At 34.3% G+C, this 16,873-nt stretch overlaps 2 protein-coding genes across 15 annotated transcripts in view; one reads left to right on the plus strand and one right to left on the minus strand.

Moving 5' to 3' along the window:
- The window catches only part of BBIP1 (BBSome interacting protein 1), a 1,212,900-nt gene that overhangs the window by 80,289 nt on the left and 1,115,738 nt on the right, over positions 1-16,873 (minus strand). The gene's annotated exons all lie outside the window — the stretch shown is intronic.
- The window catches only part of SHOC2 (SHOC2 leucine rich repeat scaffold protein), a 91,700-nt gene that overhangs the window by 58,872 nt on the left and 15,955 nt on the right, over positions 1-16,873 (plus strand). For both annotated transcript variants that reach the window (XM_050804408.1, XM_050804409.1), the window contains exon 3: positions 5,808-5,945. In XM_050804408.1, the coding sequence (XP_050660365.1) occupies positions 5,808-5,945 (138 nt within the window). The remainder of the gene's footprint in view (positions 1-5,807; positions 5,946-16,873) is intronic.

Here is a 16,873-nt window from a genome sequence, read left to right on the forward strand (position 1 = left end):
ATGGCAGCTTGCCTTATCAAAGGGTGTAAGCTAAGAAATCATTAAAATGCTAGCAAGATGGAAGTCACAATCTTTATTAACTGAATCACAAATGTGACATCCCATCACCTTTGCCATATTCTATTGGTAAGAAGCAAGTCACTAAGTTTAGCCCACACTCAAGGGGAGGGGTAATTAGATAATGTATATAATTATTCATGAGGCAGGGCCATTGGGGGTTATCTTAGAAGTCTGCCTACTACAGTTCCCTTCTTTTTAAGGGTTAAATTCCCTCTAGTTTTAACTTTGGTATCCCTATATGCCTTTAAATATTTTATCCACAGTTTTAAATTATCACACGACTCCACCATTACCCTTAGCCAGAAGAGCTCAATGTTTGCAGATGTTAAATCCAACTTTCTCTTAGGACAAAAATGTTCTACCATGCTAACATTTTCTTCATGTTTTTTCCCCCACAATTAACCACTAAATATTTTACATAGATGTCACACTAGTATCTCAAATTCATCATGACCAAACTATAACTTCAGCTCAACTTTTCTTCTTTGTGGATTCCATTCCTCTCTCATAATTGCATCTTATCTTCTCTATCAACCCAGGCTCAATATCTTAGGATCAGAGAATTTTTTTGTTGTTGTTCTAGTTCTAGTCAAGGTGTAGCCTACTCACTAGACAAGTACTGGGCCACCAACTGTTTGTTACTAGTTTGCCCAAATTAAGAACAGAAACTGAAAGGAAGCATTTAGAATCTTTTTTTGTTTTTTGAGACAGAGTCTGACTCTGTCACCCAGGCTGGAGTGCAGTGGCATGATCTCAGCTCACTGCAAGCTCCGCCTCCCAGGTTCATGCCATTCTCCTGCCTCAGCCTTCCGAGTAGCTGGGACTACAGGCGCCCACTACCGCACCCGGCTAATTTTTTTTTTTTTGTATTTTTAGTAGAGACGGGGTTTCACCGTGGTCTCTATCTTCTGACCTCGTGATCCACCCGCCTCAGCCTCCCAAAGTGCTGGGATTACAGGCGTGAGCCACCGCGCCTGGCCGCATTTAGAATCTTATGTAACAATTTGACATTGCTGAGACATCCAAGTGTGTGAGTTTGTGTTTTAAATATTCATCTACAACCACTTGGGAAAAGCAAAAGACAAAGAACCAGGCCTTCACCATATGTTGTCTAAAAAGCGTTATTCTACCACGTTCCTGTCACTTTTTTTTTTTTTTTTTTTGAGACGGAGTCTCGCTCTGTCGCTCAGGCTGGAGTGCAGTGGCGCAATCTCGACTCACTGCAAGCTCTGTTTTCTAGGTTCATGCCATTCTCCTGCCTCAGCCTCCCGAGTAGCTGGGACTACAGGCACCCGCCACTATGCCTGGCTAATTTTTTGTATTTTTGGTAGAGACGGGTTTAACCGTTTTAGCCAGGATGGTCTTGATCTTCTGACCTTGTGATCCGCCCGCCTCGGGCTCCCAAAGTGTCTTGTCACTTTTTCTGTCCCTCTTGATAGTAGGCCTGTTGTTCGTTCACTTGATTCCACTGCCATTGATGTAGTATAGACTTTCACACTATTTCTTGTGGCCTAATTGCAGTTGTGTCAACCTAGGCTCTGTATTTTTTCTCTTTCTCCAGTCCATCCATTCAAATCTAGAGAAAACAGACTTTTTAGAGCAGTACTCTGATTATCATGGTTTGCTTAAAAACTTTAAATTGTGCTTTATTATCTGGTCAAAATGGTCTAGATTCCTTAGGGTGATATTTAAGACCCTAGATTTCTCACTTTCTTTCCCTCCTCTCCTTTTCTGCCTATTTCCCCTCCCAACCCCCTGTATCTCAGTTCAAACATGCTTTTTTTTTTCCCACCCCATCTTCCCCCAACAGTCACAGTTCCAACTTCCTTTCCTTGTGTGTTTTCTTCTTGTTTACAGCAGTTATCACATCCTGACACTTTATTTCTTTATTTTATGATTCCCCACTCCATGCACACTACAGTGTAAGTTTCATGTGGATGGAACCTTGCTTTGTTTCCTGCACTGCTGAATCTTTCATGTAGATGGAAACTTGTTTCATTTCCTGCACTGCTGAATCTCCAGTAGGTGCACAGTAAGTTTTTCTTTCATGAATTAGTCAGTGAAAGGGTCACCACCTTAAAGATAAAGAACTTTGAGGTGAATGGCCATGAAGATCCAAAAGAATGGCTCTTTAATGGTGAAATTTTATAAGCAAGCAATGAAGGAGACCTAATTGGAGCAGAGACTCTTTGTAGCCTCCCTCAAATCACATTGTCTTTTTACGAGTTGTAAGTTTCATGAATATGAGCATTTGGTATATTGTAGTCTGTTTCTTCAGTGCCCAGTATTGGTCCTGAAAAAAGAGAATGTACATAGCAATAATTTTTTGTCTGAATGAATTAATTAGTTCAGTAAGTGTTCCTACCAAGCTCCCAGCTGTGGCTTCTACTCCTGGTAACTCTGTATCACATTTCTCTCCAGTTCTGGGGGCAGAGGTTTGTCCTCAGATCTCAAAAGGATATAAGAAGAGTTGATAATCTTCATTTTATTCAGCCTTTTTCTTGTTGTGAGGACAGGAGCAATGACTTCAAAATTTTTTATGTGTTAGATTGGAAACTGGAAGTCAGCTGTAAGTTTTTATAGAAGCTTTTTACTAAATGGAGGTAATTCCCCACTGTTTCTAAATTGGTGATGGTTTTTTAACATGAATGCATTTTGAATTTGTTAAAAGTTTTCCTTGTATGAATCATCAAATGATCTTACTTCCTTAGACTGTTGATATGGTAAATAACATTTATTGATTTTCAAATAGTAAACCCGCCTTGCATATCAAGAATTAATCCTAATCGTACTTGGTCATGATGTATAATCCCTTTTATATTGTTGAATTCAGTTTTCTAATATTTTGTTGAGAATTTTTGTGTCTGAGTTCCTGACACAGAAATCTCATGAGAGACATTGTTTTATAGTTTTCTTTTTTGTACTGTCTTTGATTTTAATATCAAGGTAATACCTCATAAAATGAGTTTGAAATTGTTTCCTCCTCTATTTTTTGGCAGACATTGCATAAAATCGGTGTTAATTCATTTCTAAGCATTTGGTAAAAGTCTGCAGTGAAGCCATCTGGGCCTAGAATTTTTTTTTTGAAAAACTTTTTAGTTACAAATATTTATTTAATGGTTATAGTACTATTCAGGTTTTCTGTTTCATCTTGATTGAGTTTTGGTAGTTTGGCTTTGGAATAATTAGGTTATATCTGCTAAGTTTTTGAATTTATGATTTATAATTACAAAGATTTTTGTAGTATGTCCATTTTCTCTTTTTAAACACCGTAGGATCTGTATTCCTTTTTTTCATTGCTAATATTTGAAATATGTGTCTTCTCCCTTTTTTATCTTTGTAAATCATGGCAGAGGGCTATAAGCATTGATTTTTTCCCCCAAAAAACCATCTTATATTTACATTAACTATTCTCTTTCTTCCTTGTTTTCATTTTTATTGATTTATACTCATTTTTATTAACTTCCTTTTGCTTGCTTGGACTTATTTTTATCTTTTTCTATTTTCTTGAGATGGACTTAGATTGCTGATTTGAGATCCTACCTCTTTTGTAATGTAAAAATTTAGTGTTATAAACTTCCCTCTTAGCACTGGCTTAGCTATGTCCCATAAGTTTTTTTATTATAAAATATGCATAACATGTAATTTATCATTTTAGCCATTTTTACTTGTAGAGTTCAGTGGCATTAAGCACATTGACATTGCTGTGCAATGATTACCATTATTAATCTCCAGAACGTTTTCATCGTCTGAGACTAAAACTCTGTACCTGTTGAACAATAAGTCCTCGTTCCCCTCTCTCCTCAGCACCTACTAACCACCGTTCTGCTTTCTGTCTCTGTGAATTTGACTATTCCAGGTACCTCATATAAGAGGGATCATAAAATTGTTCTTTTGTGTGTGGCTTATTTCACTTGGTATATAATGTTTTCCAGGTTTATCCATGTTTAGCACCCATCAGAAATGTATTCCAGTCTGTAGAGTACTCCATTATATATATATACCACATTTTGGTTATTCATTCGTTAATAGACAGTTGGGTTGTTTCCACATTTTGACTATTGTGAATAATGCTGCTATGACCATTGGTGTACAAATACCTGTTTGTGTCCTTGTTTTCAGTTCTTTTGGATATATACCTTGAAGTTGAATTGCTGACTTGTATGGTAATTTTATGTTTAATTTTTTGAAGAACCACTGTGCAGTTTTTCACAGCAACTGTACCATTTTCCAACAGCAGTGCACAAAGGTTCCAATTTCTCCACATCCTTACTAGTACTTGTTATTTTCTATTTTTTGATAATAGCCATCCCAATGGGTATGAAGTGGTATCTCGTTGTGATTTGCATTTCCCTAGTGATTACTGATGTTGAGCATCTTTTCATGTGTTTATTGCCCACTTGTATATCGTTAGAGAAATATCTATTGAAGTCCATTGCCCTTTTAAAAATCGGCTTCTTTGAGGATTTTTGTGATGGTCTTGTTTTATGGTAGTTCTTTATATATTCTGGATATCAATCCATTATGAGATATGTGATTTGCATATATTTTCTCCCACTGTATAGGTTGCCTTTTTACTCTTCATAGTATCCTCTGATGCACTAAAGTTTTTAATTTTGATAAAATCTAACATCGATTTTTCTTTTGTTGCCTGTGTTTATTATGTGTGGCTTAAAAATGTGTTACACACCCATTCTTCAGAGTTCTATAGTTTGTACTTTTCTGTATCTCCAACCTCTGCCTTAAAAAATAATAATAGAAAAACCTTGACAAGACCAATAAAAATGAAAAGGTTTTTTAAAACTCAGTAACACTGCAGGTAATTTAAATTGCCAATACAGACCTTTCAACCAGAATGGAAACAGAGAAATATACCTTATTTTCTGTCCTTTTAGAGTCCTAGTAAATTGAGAAGCAATTTTTACTTATAAATGTCAATTTATGCATTTATATAACATCAGAACACATGCATATTTGAAAGCATATATGAGATTTCATATTTGAAAGCTGGATGTAGTTCACAATCAACTTGAACACCTTCCAAGGGAGATTGGAAACAGTACACAGATAACCAACTTTGTTTGGCAACATAGTGAACTGCTAGACCTCCTAGATACTATAGGTGTGAGAGGAGAAAGAAGATACTGATAGCTATTAATAGCTAACTGGATATTAAGAAGACTATCTTGATCCATTTTGGTAATGAAAATTCAAGATTAAAATTCACAATTACCAAAGTTGTAAAACTTTTAAGATAATTATTTTAAAATTACTTTTCCTTTTCCATTTATTTCCATATCTTGAGGTAGATTATGACCCTCAAACTGAACTCAAGGTGTATCTGATATTATTTATGCTGAATTTATAACAAAATCAGTACTTCAAATTTTGGAATATATGTAAACATTTGTGACTGAATTGGTTACTTAAAGAGGTTGGAAAAGTAATCATTCACAAACAACATTTTATCAGATGTCATCTTGAAGTAATGGTTTCAGATTTGTGGTTGACTTAGTTTTTGAGAAAGAAAATGCAATTGTGATACACAAAAAAGAAATTTTCATTTTCTTGCAATGCAAGTATGTTCACTAAATGATTTAAAATTTTAAAATAAAAGTTGCCTCTATAATGTGGTTTTGTTTCCAGTTGTTTTCAGAAATTATAAAATTTATTTTCTTGCTTACAAGTATTATCTGAGTATGTTTTTTAATAATGCTTATTGAATTTTTATGTTGGTCAATTTACAGGTGAATTATGTAACCTCATTACGCTGGATGTAGCTCACAATCAACTTGAACACCTTCCAAAGGAGATTGGAAACTGTACACAGATAACCAACCTTGACTTGCAGCACAATGAACTGCTAGATCTCCCAGATACTATAGGTATGAGAGGAGAAAGAAGATGTTGATAGCTGTTAATAGCTAACTGGATATTAACAGGACTATTTTTGGTCCATTTGGTAATGAAAATTCAGGATTAAAATTCACAATTACCAAAGTTGTAAAACTTTTATGATAATATTTTAAAATCACTTTTCATTTCCTTTTCTTGACAAAGAAAATAGGTTTTAGGACATGAGCCCGATGGGATTATAAAAGAGAGAGAATATTGAGTTACATGTATATATATTCTGTCATAGTTTAAATTGCAAAATGGGTGGCTTTATCTATTTCTGCTTGTTTCTGAGTTGCATGTTGTTATACTGGGTATGGTCCTTTCTTTGCTAAAGTATTCCATATTGAAAAATAAAACCATTGTTGTTTAGTTTTTTAAACACAGCCAGTATACTTTAAAGTTTGTTTATTTGTAATACTAAAGGGATAAGCGAGGAGATGACTTGAAGTTCAAAATATGTTTTAGAGACTTAGCCAAATTGCAAAAAAATTGAATTGAGCTGTGATATGTTCTGTGTTTATGTAGTCTTGTTATTTTTCTGATTGCCCATAAATTTATACCAGTAAAGGGAATTTTAAAAATTCTGATGCTTTTTTAGTTATTAATGTGGTATAAGGATACTATAATGTTTATTTAGAAAAATTACATCGCTACTTAATTTACATAATTTCAGTCATGAATATTTAGTATTTTACTTTTTTCATTTTTATTTTTTTTGAGACAAGTTTCACTCTGCCGCTCAGGCTGGAGTGCAGTGGTGCGATCTTGGCTCACTGCAGCCTCTGCCTCCTGGGTTTAAGTGATTCTCCTGCCTCAGCCTCCTGAGTAGCTGGGACTACAGGCACCCACCACTACACCTGGCTAATTTTTTTCTATTTTTAATTGAGATGAGGTTTCACTATGTTGGCCAGGCTGGTCTTGAACTCCTGACCTCAGGTGATCTGCCCACTTCTGCCTCCCCAAGTGCTGGGATTACAGGCCTTAGCCACCACGCTTGGTCCAGTCATGAATATTTCAGAGGCGTGATTACTAAATCATTTGAGGCCTGTGATGATGTTACCTTTCTCCAGAAGAGTTTTTGTCTGCCTCTGTTGGGTACCTAGTAGAGAGGGGATCACTTTAATCCATTTGTGTTCAAGGCTTGAGATTTTTTTGGTCCCCCAAGTGATTAAAAGGTTTTCTGCAGGCTAACTGGATGGCTGTTTTATTTCCAGTTCACCCTTACTGGTAGGGTGCAGCTCTAGAGGGTCCCACTTGAGGTTGATGACTAAGAGTCCTCACCCTTGGCAGACCCTAGATTTTGACTCTTGCTGGAAAAATGACTTAGCCTTTTAGCTGCGTCTTCCAGTTAGGGATGTGCTCTTAGGACGGAATTATCTCCATTGTTTTGCTTGTATCTGGGTTCCCAGCTTGTTTCTGGTCTGGCGCTTAGTCGTTATGTTGTTAACTCTCTGATTTTGGTTTTGGAAGATGTTTTTATTTATTTATTTTTTTATTGGGAGAATTTATTTGAATTACCTACCATTACTTAAAACAAAGCAGTTTTAGGGAATTTCTTAGCAGGGTTGCGTAGACTGTCTTAGGTTATACAGGACAATTATTTACAGAAAAGCAAGCTGAAACATGGATGTAATAAGTAGCCATTAGAATCTATGTTTCCCTGATTTTTGGCCCATGACACTATCATATTACTATTTGTAGTGGAAAGAGATTACGTATTCTAGTTAACTGGTTTATGGTTTAGATGTCCCTCTGAAAGGCAAGATTGTCTGCAACACATACTGAATTATTCTATTAATATCCAAAATTAATATTCTACCGAATGTCCTGTATAAATAAGAGAATCAGATTTCTGGTTCAAGATAATAAGGACCAAGCACAATTATTTCATGCTTTTTTTTTCTCTTTAAAATCTATTAAAATGGCCAAGATGAACAAGGAGAAGTGATCCTAGGAGAAAAAGAACATAGAAAGGATATTTAAACTGCATGTTTAAAATATGATCAGGCTGATACAAAAAGGAAACAAAGAATAAAATACAACTCTTAGGGATATGTTTGCCAAATCAAATTTAATGGAAAATTCCATATAACCAAATGAACACAGCCAGAGACTGGTCTCTAGGATAAACTGAAAGTCCCCTAGAATCTAGATCAAAAAGAAATGTGTAGAAAAGAAGTGAAAAAGTTACAAAGTCATGGCAGATAGGACTAGACGTTCTAGAAGGCCAAATAGTGCTGATACAGTTATAAAATCTAATTTTATAATGTTTCCCCGAACTTGATAAAAACCCAGATAATAAGACCAAAATTGCTTACCAAGAAGAAATAAATTAAGAAGTTACATTCTGGTAGAAGTTCTAAATATTAGATGTATTTGTTTTGAATAAACAATAAATTCACATGTAATATTATACAACCTATCTTTACCTAGTTTTTGGTTTCAGGGTAATGCTGGCTACATATGTTCAATTTTTGGAATAGTTGGTATGAAATTGCATTATTTCTTCCTTTAATATTTGATAAAATTCACCAGTGAAGCCATCCAGGACAGGACTTTTCTTTATAGGATTTTTTTTTAAAGCAATTTCAAATACTTTAATAGGTATAGGGCTATTCAGGTTATTACTTTCTTCTTCAGCAAACTTGGTCATATGGGTCTTTCAAGGAATATATTTATTTTATTTTAGTTATCACATTTAAAAGCTTTAAGTTGTTCAGTTATTACTTTCTTCTTCAGCAAACTTGGTCATAATGGGTCTTTCAAGAAATATATTTATTTTATTTCAGTTATCACATTTAAAAGCTTTAAGTTGTTCATAACATTCTTAATGTTATTTTAATATCTGTAGAATCTGTAGTAATGCCACCTCTCTAATTCCTGATATCAGGAACTTGTGCTTTTTCTTAATCATTCTGGCTAGAAGTATATCAATGTTATTGATCCTCTCTTAGTTTTATTGATTTTCCCTATTGTTTCTCTGGTTTTTATTTCATTGATTTCCATTTTGAACTTTATTATTTCTTTTCACCAGCTTACTTTGAGTTTTATTTGTTCTTTTTCTAGTTTCTTATGGTGGCAGCTTGAGGTCATTAATTTGAGACCTTTCTATTATTCTCATAAAGACAGTTAGCACTATAAATTTCCCCTTCAGTACTGCTTCAGCAGCTTCCCACAAATTCTGATATATTGTATTTTCCTTTTAGAAGTATTTTCTAATTTACCTTTTTGTTTCTTCTGTGATCTATGGCTTATTTATTAGGTTGGTAAAAAAGTAATCGCGGTTTTTGCTATTATTTTTAAAGGCAAAAACCTTAGACTTTGACTTCTAGTTTACCTCCATTGTGGTCAAAAACATTCCTGATAGGACTTGAATTCTTTCATCATAGTAAAAGTATTCCATGTGCAGTTTAATATGTATTCTACTTTTGTTGGGTGGAGTGATCCATAAATATCAATTATGGTACAGATGAGGCAATCAATGAGTTTATTCTACTTTCTGCCCTCTCTGGAGGGGTCTCTTTTTCTTCTTAATTTTGTTAATTGCATTGTCAGCATAGGTAACACATACCTTGTTATACTAATTCCCATTTTTGTTTTAGTCTTAATGTTCATCAGCAGTCCTGTTGCCATAGTTGCCTCAGTCATTTCTTGGTTGGCTGAAGTCAATCTGGTTGGTAGTCATTTTCTCAAAAATGGTTCATGGGAACAGTATTCTCCTATAGTTCTTGTATGTGTGTAGCTTTTATAATTCAGGAACAGTTTAGATGGATATAAATAATTGGGTCAAACTTCCTTTCCTTGAGGATCTCAGTAGAACTAACAGATAGTTCTACCTTCTTCTGGAATTGAATGTACAAAGATGAGGCCAGTCCATTTTTTTTTCCCCCTGTGATAAGTGACTTAGTCATTTTGCTTGGCCAGCCAAAGTATTATTTCTAGATTTCTGAAATATAAGAACTATATTTTATTTCTGACTGTTTATTTTTCAGGATCACATTTTCCTAGTATACTCTGGGCCAATTCAACATATAGGTTTACGTTTTATTTCAGTACAGTGTTCTTCAGTATATTCAGTATATATTCAGTGTATATTATGCTTTCTCTGTTGGCCATATTCAGCATATATTCAGTATAGTGTTCAGTATAGTAAATATGTCACACAGTGACATATTTAGTTTGTGTTGTATGTTTTTACATTGAAATATGTATCTATAAGTTTGGTTAGTATGAACAACCAACTAATTAGAATGGTAAAGAAGAACAGAAGGAATAATGTATAATCTCATCATAATCACTTTCAGTGAAACATCACCTAAAAGCACTTTCAAAAAATGACTTTTTATAAAATCCAAATTCTTAGTCTTAGAAAAACAAAATGTTGCTTTACTCTACTGCAAATCAGACAGGAGAACTAAAATTTAAGATACTTGAAATGTTATAAAGTGATTTTCTTATCCTTCTCATTGATGTTTAGTCACTGTGTATATCTTAGGATATTACACATGCTAGACATTTTATTGTTTCTTGAACATATCAGGTAAATTCTAGCCTTGAGATCTTTGTACTTCCCATCTCTCTGTTTAGAACTCTTTTCTCTTAAATATCTGTATAACTTTGCCTACTCCTTCAACTGATCAGATAGATATATAAAGCATGATTTTCATTCGACCTTCTTCTCTGTCTCAAATAGTCTAACAATATTTTATTATTTAATATTTTTATATGTGTCTGTATCTCAGTCTTGTTAAATAATAGTCAAAGGTGCATGCGATTAAAGTACTGAAATGAATAATCCTGGCAAACAGAGAAAGCATAGGTGGTGATATATGATACAGTCTTCTAGTAAGTAGGATTAGTGTCCTATTAGAGGTGATTCTTTGTGTTTTAAGTGTGTTTACTAATATGAAAACATTTGATTTTAGTATTAATCTCTTGTAGTTTAGATGTTATCTCAGAATAACACATATGCCTCACCTCTAGCTTATTCTATAGGGTCAGATTACAGTATTACAAATTGGAAATCAATGAGAACTGAAACATTAACAAGAAAATTTTAAATAACATTGCATTTACTTTTATATAGCTTTGATAGTTGTCGCGAAGTATAGTACAGCTGTTACTCTGAGTAAATGGCAAAGTAAATTGGTAATATTTATTGAAACTTTTTATGACATTGTAGTCATTTATCAATTACCATGTTTATTAAAATAATTACTCTTGTCTTTCTCCATCCTTTCCAGTCCTAGTATTTTGATTATGTAGCAGAAGATTGAGGTTTGGTGGGCAACTTTGACCTTTGGGTCTTGGTCTCTTACAAATTTCAACAGTTTTAGTTGACCTTTGAGATTTTCACTGTCATTTATTGAAGAACAACAATTTACCCTAAATAGTGGAAACTTAATTGAATTATGGTTCTCCTGATACTTTTCCTTTTTTAAATCCTACTCTAGTTCTGGGAAAGTATAACTTAAAATGAAAAACAGAAAGCCCAACACCTATTCTACAGAGTTGATGCTAGTCTGGAAGCAGCTGCCCACACTCTTTTCTCTGGACTAAAGAATCTTGCCCTAAATTCATAACTGAAAATAAAATCTTGTATCATCTTACAGTTACTTTCCAGAAATCACTGTATTTACTTGCCTTTTCCTTCTTTTCTTTTTTCTTATAAGTAGACCAGAATGTTTTTACTTTTTTCTTTATTTAACATGAACATTCCTGGAGTAACTATCACTCCCCTGTGATAATTGCTGCCATTTACTTCCAGGCTGAGTAGCTAGTGTTGCTGACAGCTCATAGGATGTGAGGAAGAGACAGAAGGAAATGGGTTGGGGTTTACCAAGTTGCAGTTAAGTAAGACAGTGCTTAAATACATATTTATAGTTTCTCTGATTTAACTGTTAGTCTGCCTTCTTGAATTAAAAAAATGTATTTTTATATGAATATTTTCTCATTCAGAAATTAGCTATGATCAGAAGAAAATATTAAGCTTCATTCCAACAGTTACTTTGTTTTAAAGTATGAACCTGATGTTTTTTAAAGCCTTCTGGTACCTCTAGTAGTTTTATGTCATCCAGGGAAGAAACGGTCTGAAGTAGGAAAAAATATTTTACTTTCTATTTCTTCTCAAAATGATATTAGGAGAGAACTGTGCCACAAAACCTTGCCTTCAAGGCTGGAGCACAGAACAATTCACAGAGGCCTTTTTGTTGCACTGGGCTCTGAAGAAATGTTACAGTAATTATGGTTATACCAACAAGTAGCATTTTAGTCATTTTAGTAATTGGGTTTTAGGTAATTACAGTGCAGCGTATGTATAACAACTTTACTAGTTTTCTTTTTAATAGTGGTGTTCTTTGGATTTTTAACATTCAGGAATTTCTGTGTTGCTTACTTTTCAGTTTGCTTTTAGTTTAATGTTTCTGAAAAAATAATTGTACCTTTGACATTTCATACTTCGAACCCTGAGTCTTTCCTACTACTTTTTTGCTACTTTGTTAAAATAAGATTATGATCATTTAAATTAGTCTTACTCAAAAGTTATACTAAATTAACCTAAAGCTGCTGGTTATATTTGCTGAAATTGAAAGAATCTAATTTTAATTCATAGCCATTTGATTTCACCATATTTTTAAAATCTGACAGCATAAGAGAAAGCAAGCTGTCAAAGTGGAGCACAGGACAATTTATAGACAAAGTTAAGCACTTGAAAGCTAAATGCCAGTGATTGGCACTGATCAGCCTACGTTTATATACAGAAGCTCAGCAACAGTGATTTTATTTCTTAGTCAAGATGGCTCAACATTACAGCAAGCATGTGTTGATTTCTAGGTTGCAGTTTAGTTTGTGGTTAAAACCACTCATTGAGAGAGGTTAGAGTTGAAACCACTGCAGAGGGTGAATCACAATAAAAGCCAGACTTCTGATGTTTTCTTCTGGCATAAAAGAGTTTTGATATTTCATCCTTAATTTTCTTAACCTCTTTTATTTAGCTGAGAGTAATGGACTCTGGCAAAATGTGGATGACTCTTTGAATATGCCAGCAGTCTCAAGTGATAAGGCCTTTGCAAATGTGAAATTTCTTCATCAGAATAGCCTATTCTCATGGATTACAGTGTTAGAAATTCAACCCCTTCTGCCCCACCAAAAAGCAAAAAATTTAGATCCAACAAAGGTGGAGGTACCTCTTAATTTAAATTACCACTGGTTTTGGTACTAGATAATGTCATGTAGCAATTTAGCTACATTATTTTTATTTTGTAATTTTTAAATTCTAGGAACCTACTCTGGTTTTAAAAGTGAGAAACTTAAGAGTTATTTGGTTTTGGATGAGAAGTTTCAAGAATCTGGTTCTATTTACTAGGATTTGAGTTGACAAACATTTAGAATTTGGCTCTCTTACTAATCTTTGTTACCAGAGAAAGTTTTTTAGTTTTCAGTGAGAATAAAAAACATGTTTATTGTATTCCTCTACTATGATACTGTAAAGGGTTATTGAATGGGGCATGTCAGTTGATGGAGTAAGATCATGGAGACTTTCCTCTGTTAATAAATTCTCCCCTCTTATGGCAGACTTCAAAGACCCCTTGGTGAACGAGTCAGCCATTTTGTTACAATGGAACAACTTTCTTCCATAGGGAAAGCAGTGATGTAAAGGAGAAAAAGGGATGGTCTTGTTTACTTCCATTTTATTTTTAAAGGTTAGCTGCCTCTTTTTATCTGCAGCTGCATACAGGAAATTAAAATTTTATTGGAAGATTTCGAAGTTCTTTATAATCAGACATGATCACTACTCGCAGGAAAATATTCACTTCTGCTGACCTTGCTATAGTGGTGGCCATAGGAATGGAATAGGCAAGGGATAAAATGTTGATACCATCCCTCCCCATTTTACAAGGATGTGAGTAAATGGGGCTATTCTTCACTCTTGGTAGAAGTAAAAATGATGTAACCTTTTGTTACTAAAATTTTAAACATCTATATCCTCTGACACATAAGAAATATTTTCACATGTACACAAAGATATATGTCTAAGGGTATTTATTACATAAATCTTATTTAAAAAATTAAACAAATGCCATCAGTTGAACAATGATTGGAGAGATAATGGCACACATACCATGAAACACTTTACAATGGTTAAATAGAATGAGGTATATCTGTGTTTACTCAGCATAAAAATATTTCTGTCACCTGTTATATGGGGGAGGGGAGAAGCAAATAGAATGATCTCATTTATATGAAAGCAAACACATAAACATAAGAAATCCCTGTATTATATGTATAAATAAGTGCTTAGAGACAGGCTCAATAGGTATGTAACAGACTATAAACCACGGTTATCTAAGGAAAATAGGAAGATACATTTATGTATTTTATAACTAAAAGTGATGTGGTGGGGTGGGAGGAATGCAGAAAGTTGGAATTGTTAGTAGTTCCTTCCCGGCTGATATCTAAGTATGGACTGCTCAGATGTTGGATATCTCAGAAAAATTCCTGCAAATATTTGTAGAATAATTAATTTATATTCAGATAGACCAGATGAGAATATATGTTTTTCAGTTATGTCCAATAAAGTCTATATTTCATAGACATGCTATTTTATAAAATAAGAATGAGTTGAAGAAAATAGATTTTTATGGACCTTTCATATAATTTTTTGTGTCTTGTTCCTAATGGAAAGGAGGACAAATAATGAAATGTTTTAGTTTTTGTAATTATTAAGAAAGTATGAATTAATGCCTATTGTATGCTTAGCACTGAAACAAATTCTGTGGAGAGAAATATCGCAAAGCTCCTCACTTACTGGGTTTTCAGTCTGGTGAGGGAGATAACTGATCCATGAAACAGTTAACATAAGACCAAATATAATTAATTGCCAACTTACGGTGAAAACAGTATGCTGGTATATTCAGTTTACGAGGAGGTCAGTAAGATCTTAATAAAAATGGCTAAGAATGACTTAATGAACAAATGCATTGGACTCAGTATGGAAGAAAAATGCAGTCTGAACACAGCAGTGAGGACAGTCAAACAGCATGGAGGTGAGAATGAGCACAGCATGGTTCTGTGTCAAGGAAACAAGCTAAGTGGAGCAAAGTCAGTGAAGATCTTGAAGGAAGATTTGTTGATAGGGAGCCAAGTTGGATTCACCAACTAGCTGGTGACTGTGACAAGTTATTTCACAAATGTTACGGTAAAGTCCCTGCTGATTACCCTCAGATGGCTCTTACTGCTGCTTCCTAGGTATCTTTTTCATTTCTTTTTATCAAATGTCACAGGATGGCTATCTAAAACTTAAAACCACCATACTCATTTTTTTTTTCCACAATTTAGCTTATGTGTTCACTTTATGGAGAAGATGACCCTTACCATGTAAAGGGCCCAAACTTCTTACTTCTATATTTATTTTCCCTCTTTGCTCATCTTTTGTTCATTCTCTCCTGTTCCTAGAGACAGAGATGTTCCTTCTTTCTAAGATTAACTTTTTCACTTTCTTTATAAAGCCAGCTTTGATCCTTTGTGTTGGAAATTGTCTCCCCCATCTCTAAACATTCAAAGATTTTGTTCATACTTCTTTTAGGGTGTTATCGTAGTCTACTAAGTATTATAGTTATTTGTGAAAATAAACCACTGTACTGTAAGCCTCTTGAGAGAAGAGACTATGTCTTGTGTGGCACTGTGCAGTTTTACAGCAGTTAAATAAGTAGCTTGATTGATGGGTGGAGGTATATCATGGGGACCCCTAGAAGCTAGCAAAGAGTGTTTACATTTGATACAATAGGAAATAGGTTGTTTTTAGTATAAATGTTTTTGGCCAGGTGCAGTGGCTTACACCTGTAATCCCAGCATTTTGGGAGACTGAGGTGAGTGGATCACTTTAGCACAGAGATTGAGACCAGCCTGGGCAACATGGCGAAACTCTATCTCTACAAAAATACAAAAATTAGCTGGGTGTGGTGGCATATGCCTGTAGTCCCTGCTGCTCCAGAGGCTAAGGTAGGAGGATCACCTTAGACCAGGGAGTTTGAGGCTGCAGCGAGCCATGATTGTGCCACTGCACTCCACCGTGGTCGACAGAGTCAGACTCTTGTCTCTTAAAAATAAAAAAAATGATGAGGGTGGGATTGGAGAAGGGACAAACATGAGAAATGTATTTTGAGAATACAAATAGAATTTTGTGACTGACTTAGAAGGGATAAAACTGATAGTAGAAAACATTTTTAACTAGATAAATATATACTTACTCCCTTTCTATAAACACAGTTTTATAGAATACAGCCTACCCTTTTAATGTTTCTCAATTTTTGCTTTATTATAATAAACTCTCAGTAAACAGCAAATACATATTACCAGTGTCTGGCTCTGCACTAGGGTTCTGACAGTGGATAGCTCACTAAGTCTAAAAATGGACACAGACATGAAATAAACATTTATAATATGGTGTAATCATGACGATAGAGGTGTTGGCACAGTGCCGTGGGTGTGCCTGTGCACTTGTCAAGAGGTGGGTAGAGCTTTATCACAGAGCACAGAGTTAAGTGAGTTAACTATCAGGAAACTAGGAATTCTAAAATGAATTTTGGGCATTTTTATTTTGTTCTTTATTTGGCAAATGATGTATACTGTTTATTGGCATTTTCCCCCTTGGTCTTTGCATTGTTAAGATAGCACATTTTGAACTTTAAAACAAATTGACTTAGAAACCAGAATTAAGTGAAATAACCTGCAATATATTGTCTAATATACTATTAAAAACATGTACAGGCATATAATGCAAATTGGTCACATTATATAAAATATCTCTGTAATGTAAAATATTCATCCAAAAGAAAAAGGATGGTGGAAGGATGTCACAATTTTTTTAAAAATTAGGATGACTTTAGAATTATAGATCTATTCTTATCAAAATTTT

This window comes from Macaca thibetana, chromosome 9 (genome assembly GCF_024542745.1).
Source record: "Macaca thibetana thibetana isolate TM-01 chromosome 9, ASM2454274v1, whole genome shotgun sequence".
Taxonomy (NCBI): domain Eukaryota; kingdom Metazoa; phylum Chordata; class Mammalia; order Primates; family Cercopithecidae; genus Macaca; species Macaca thibetana.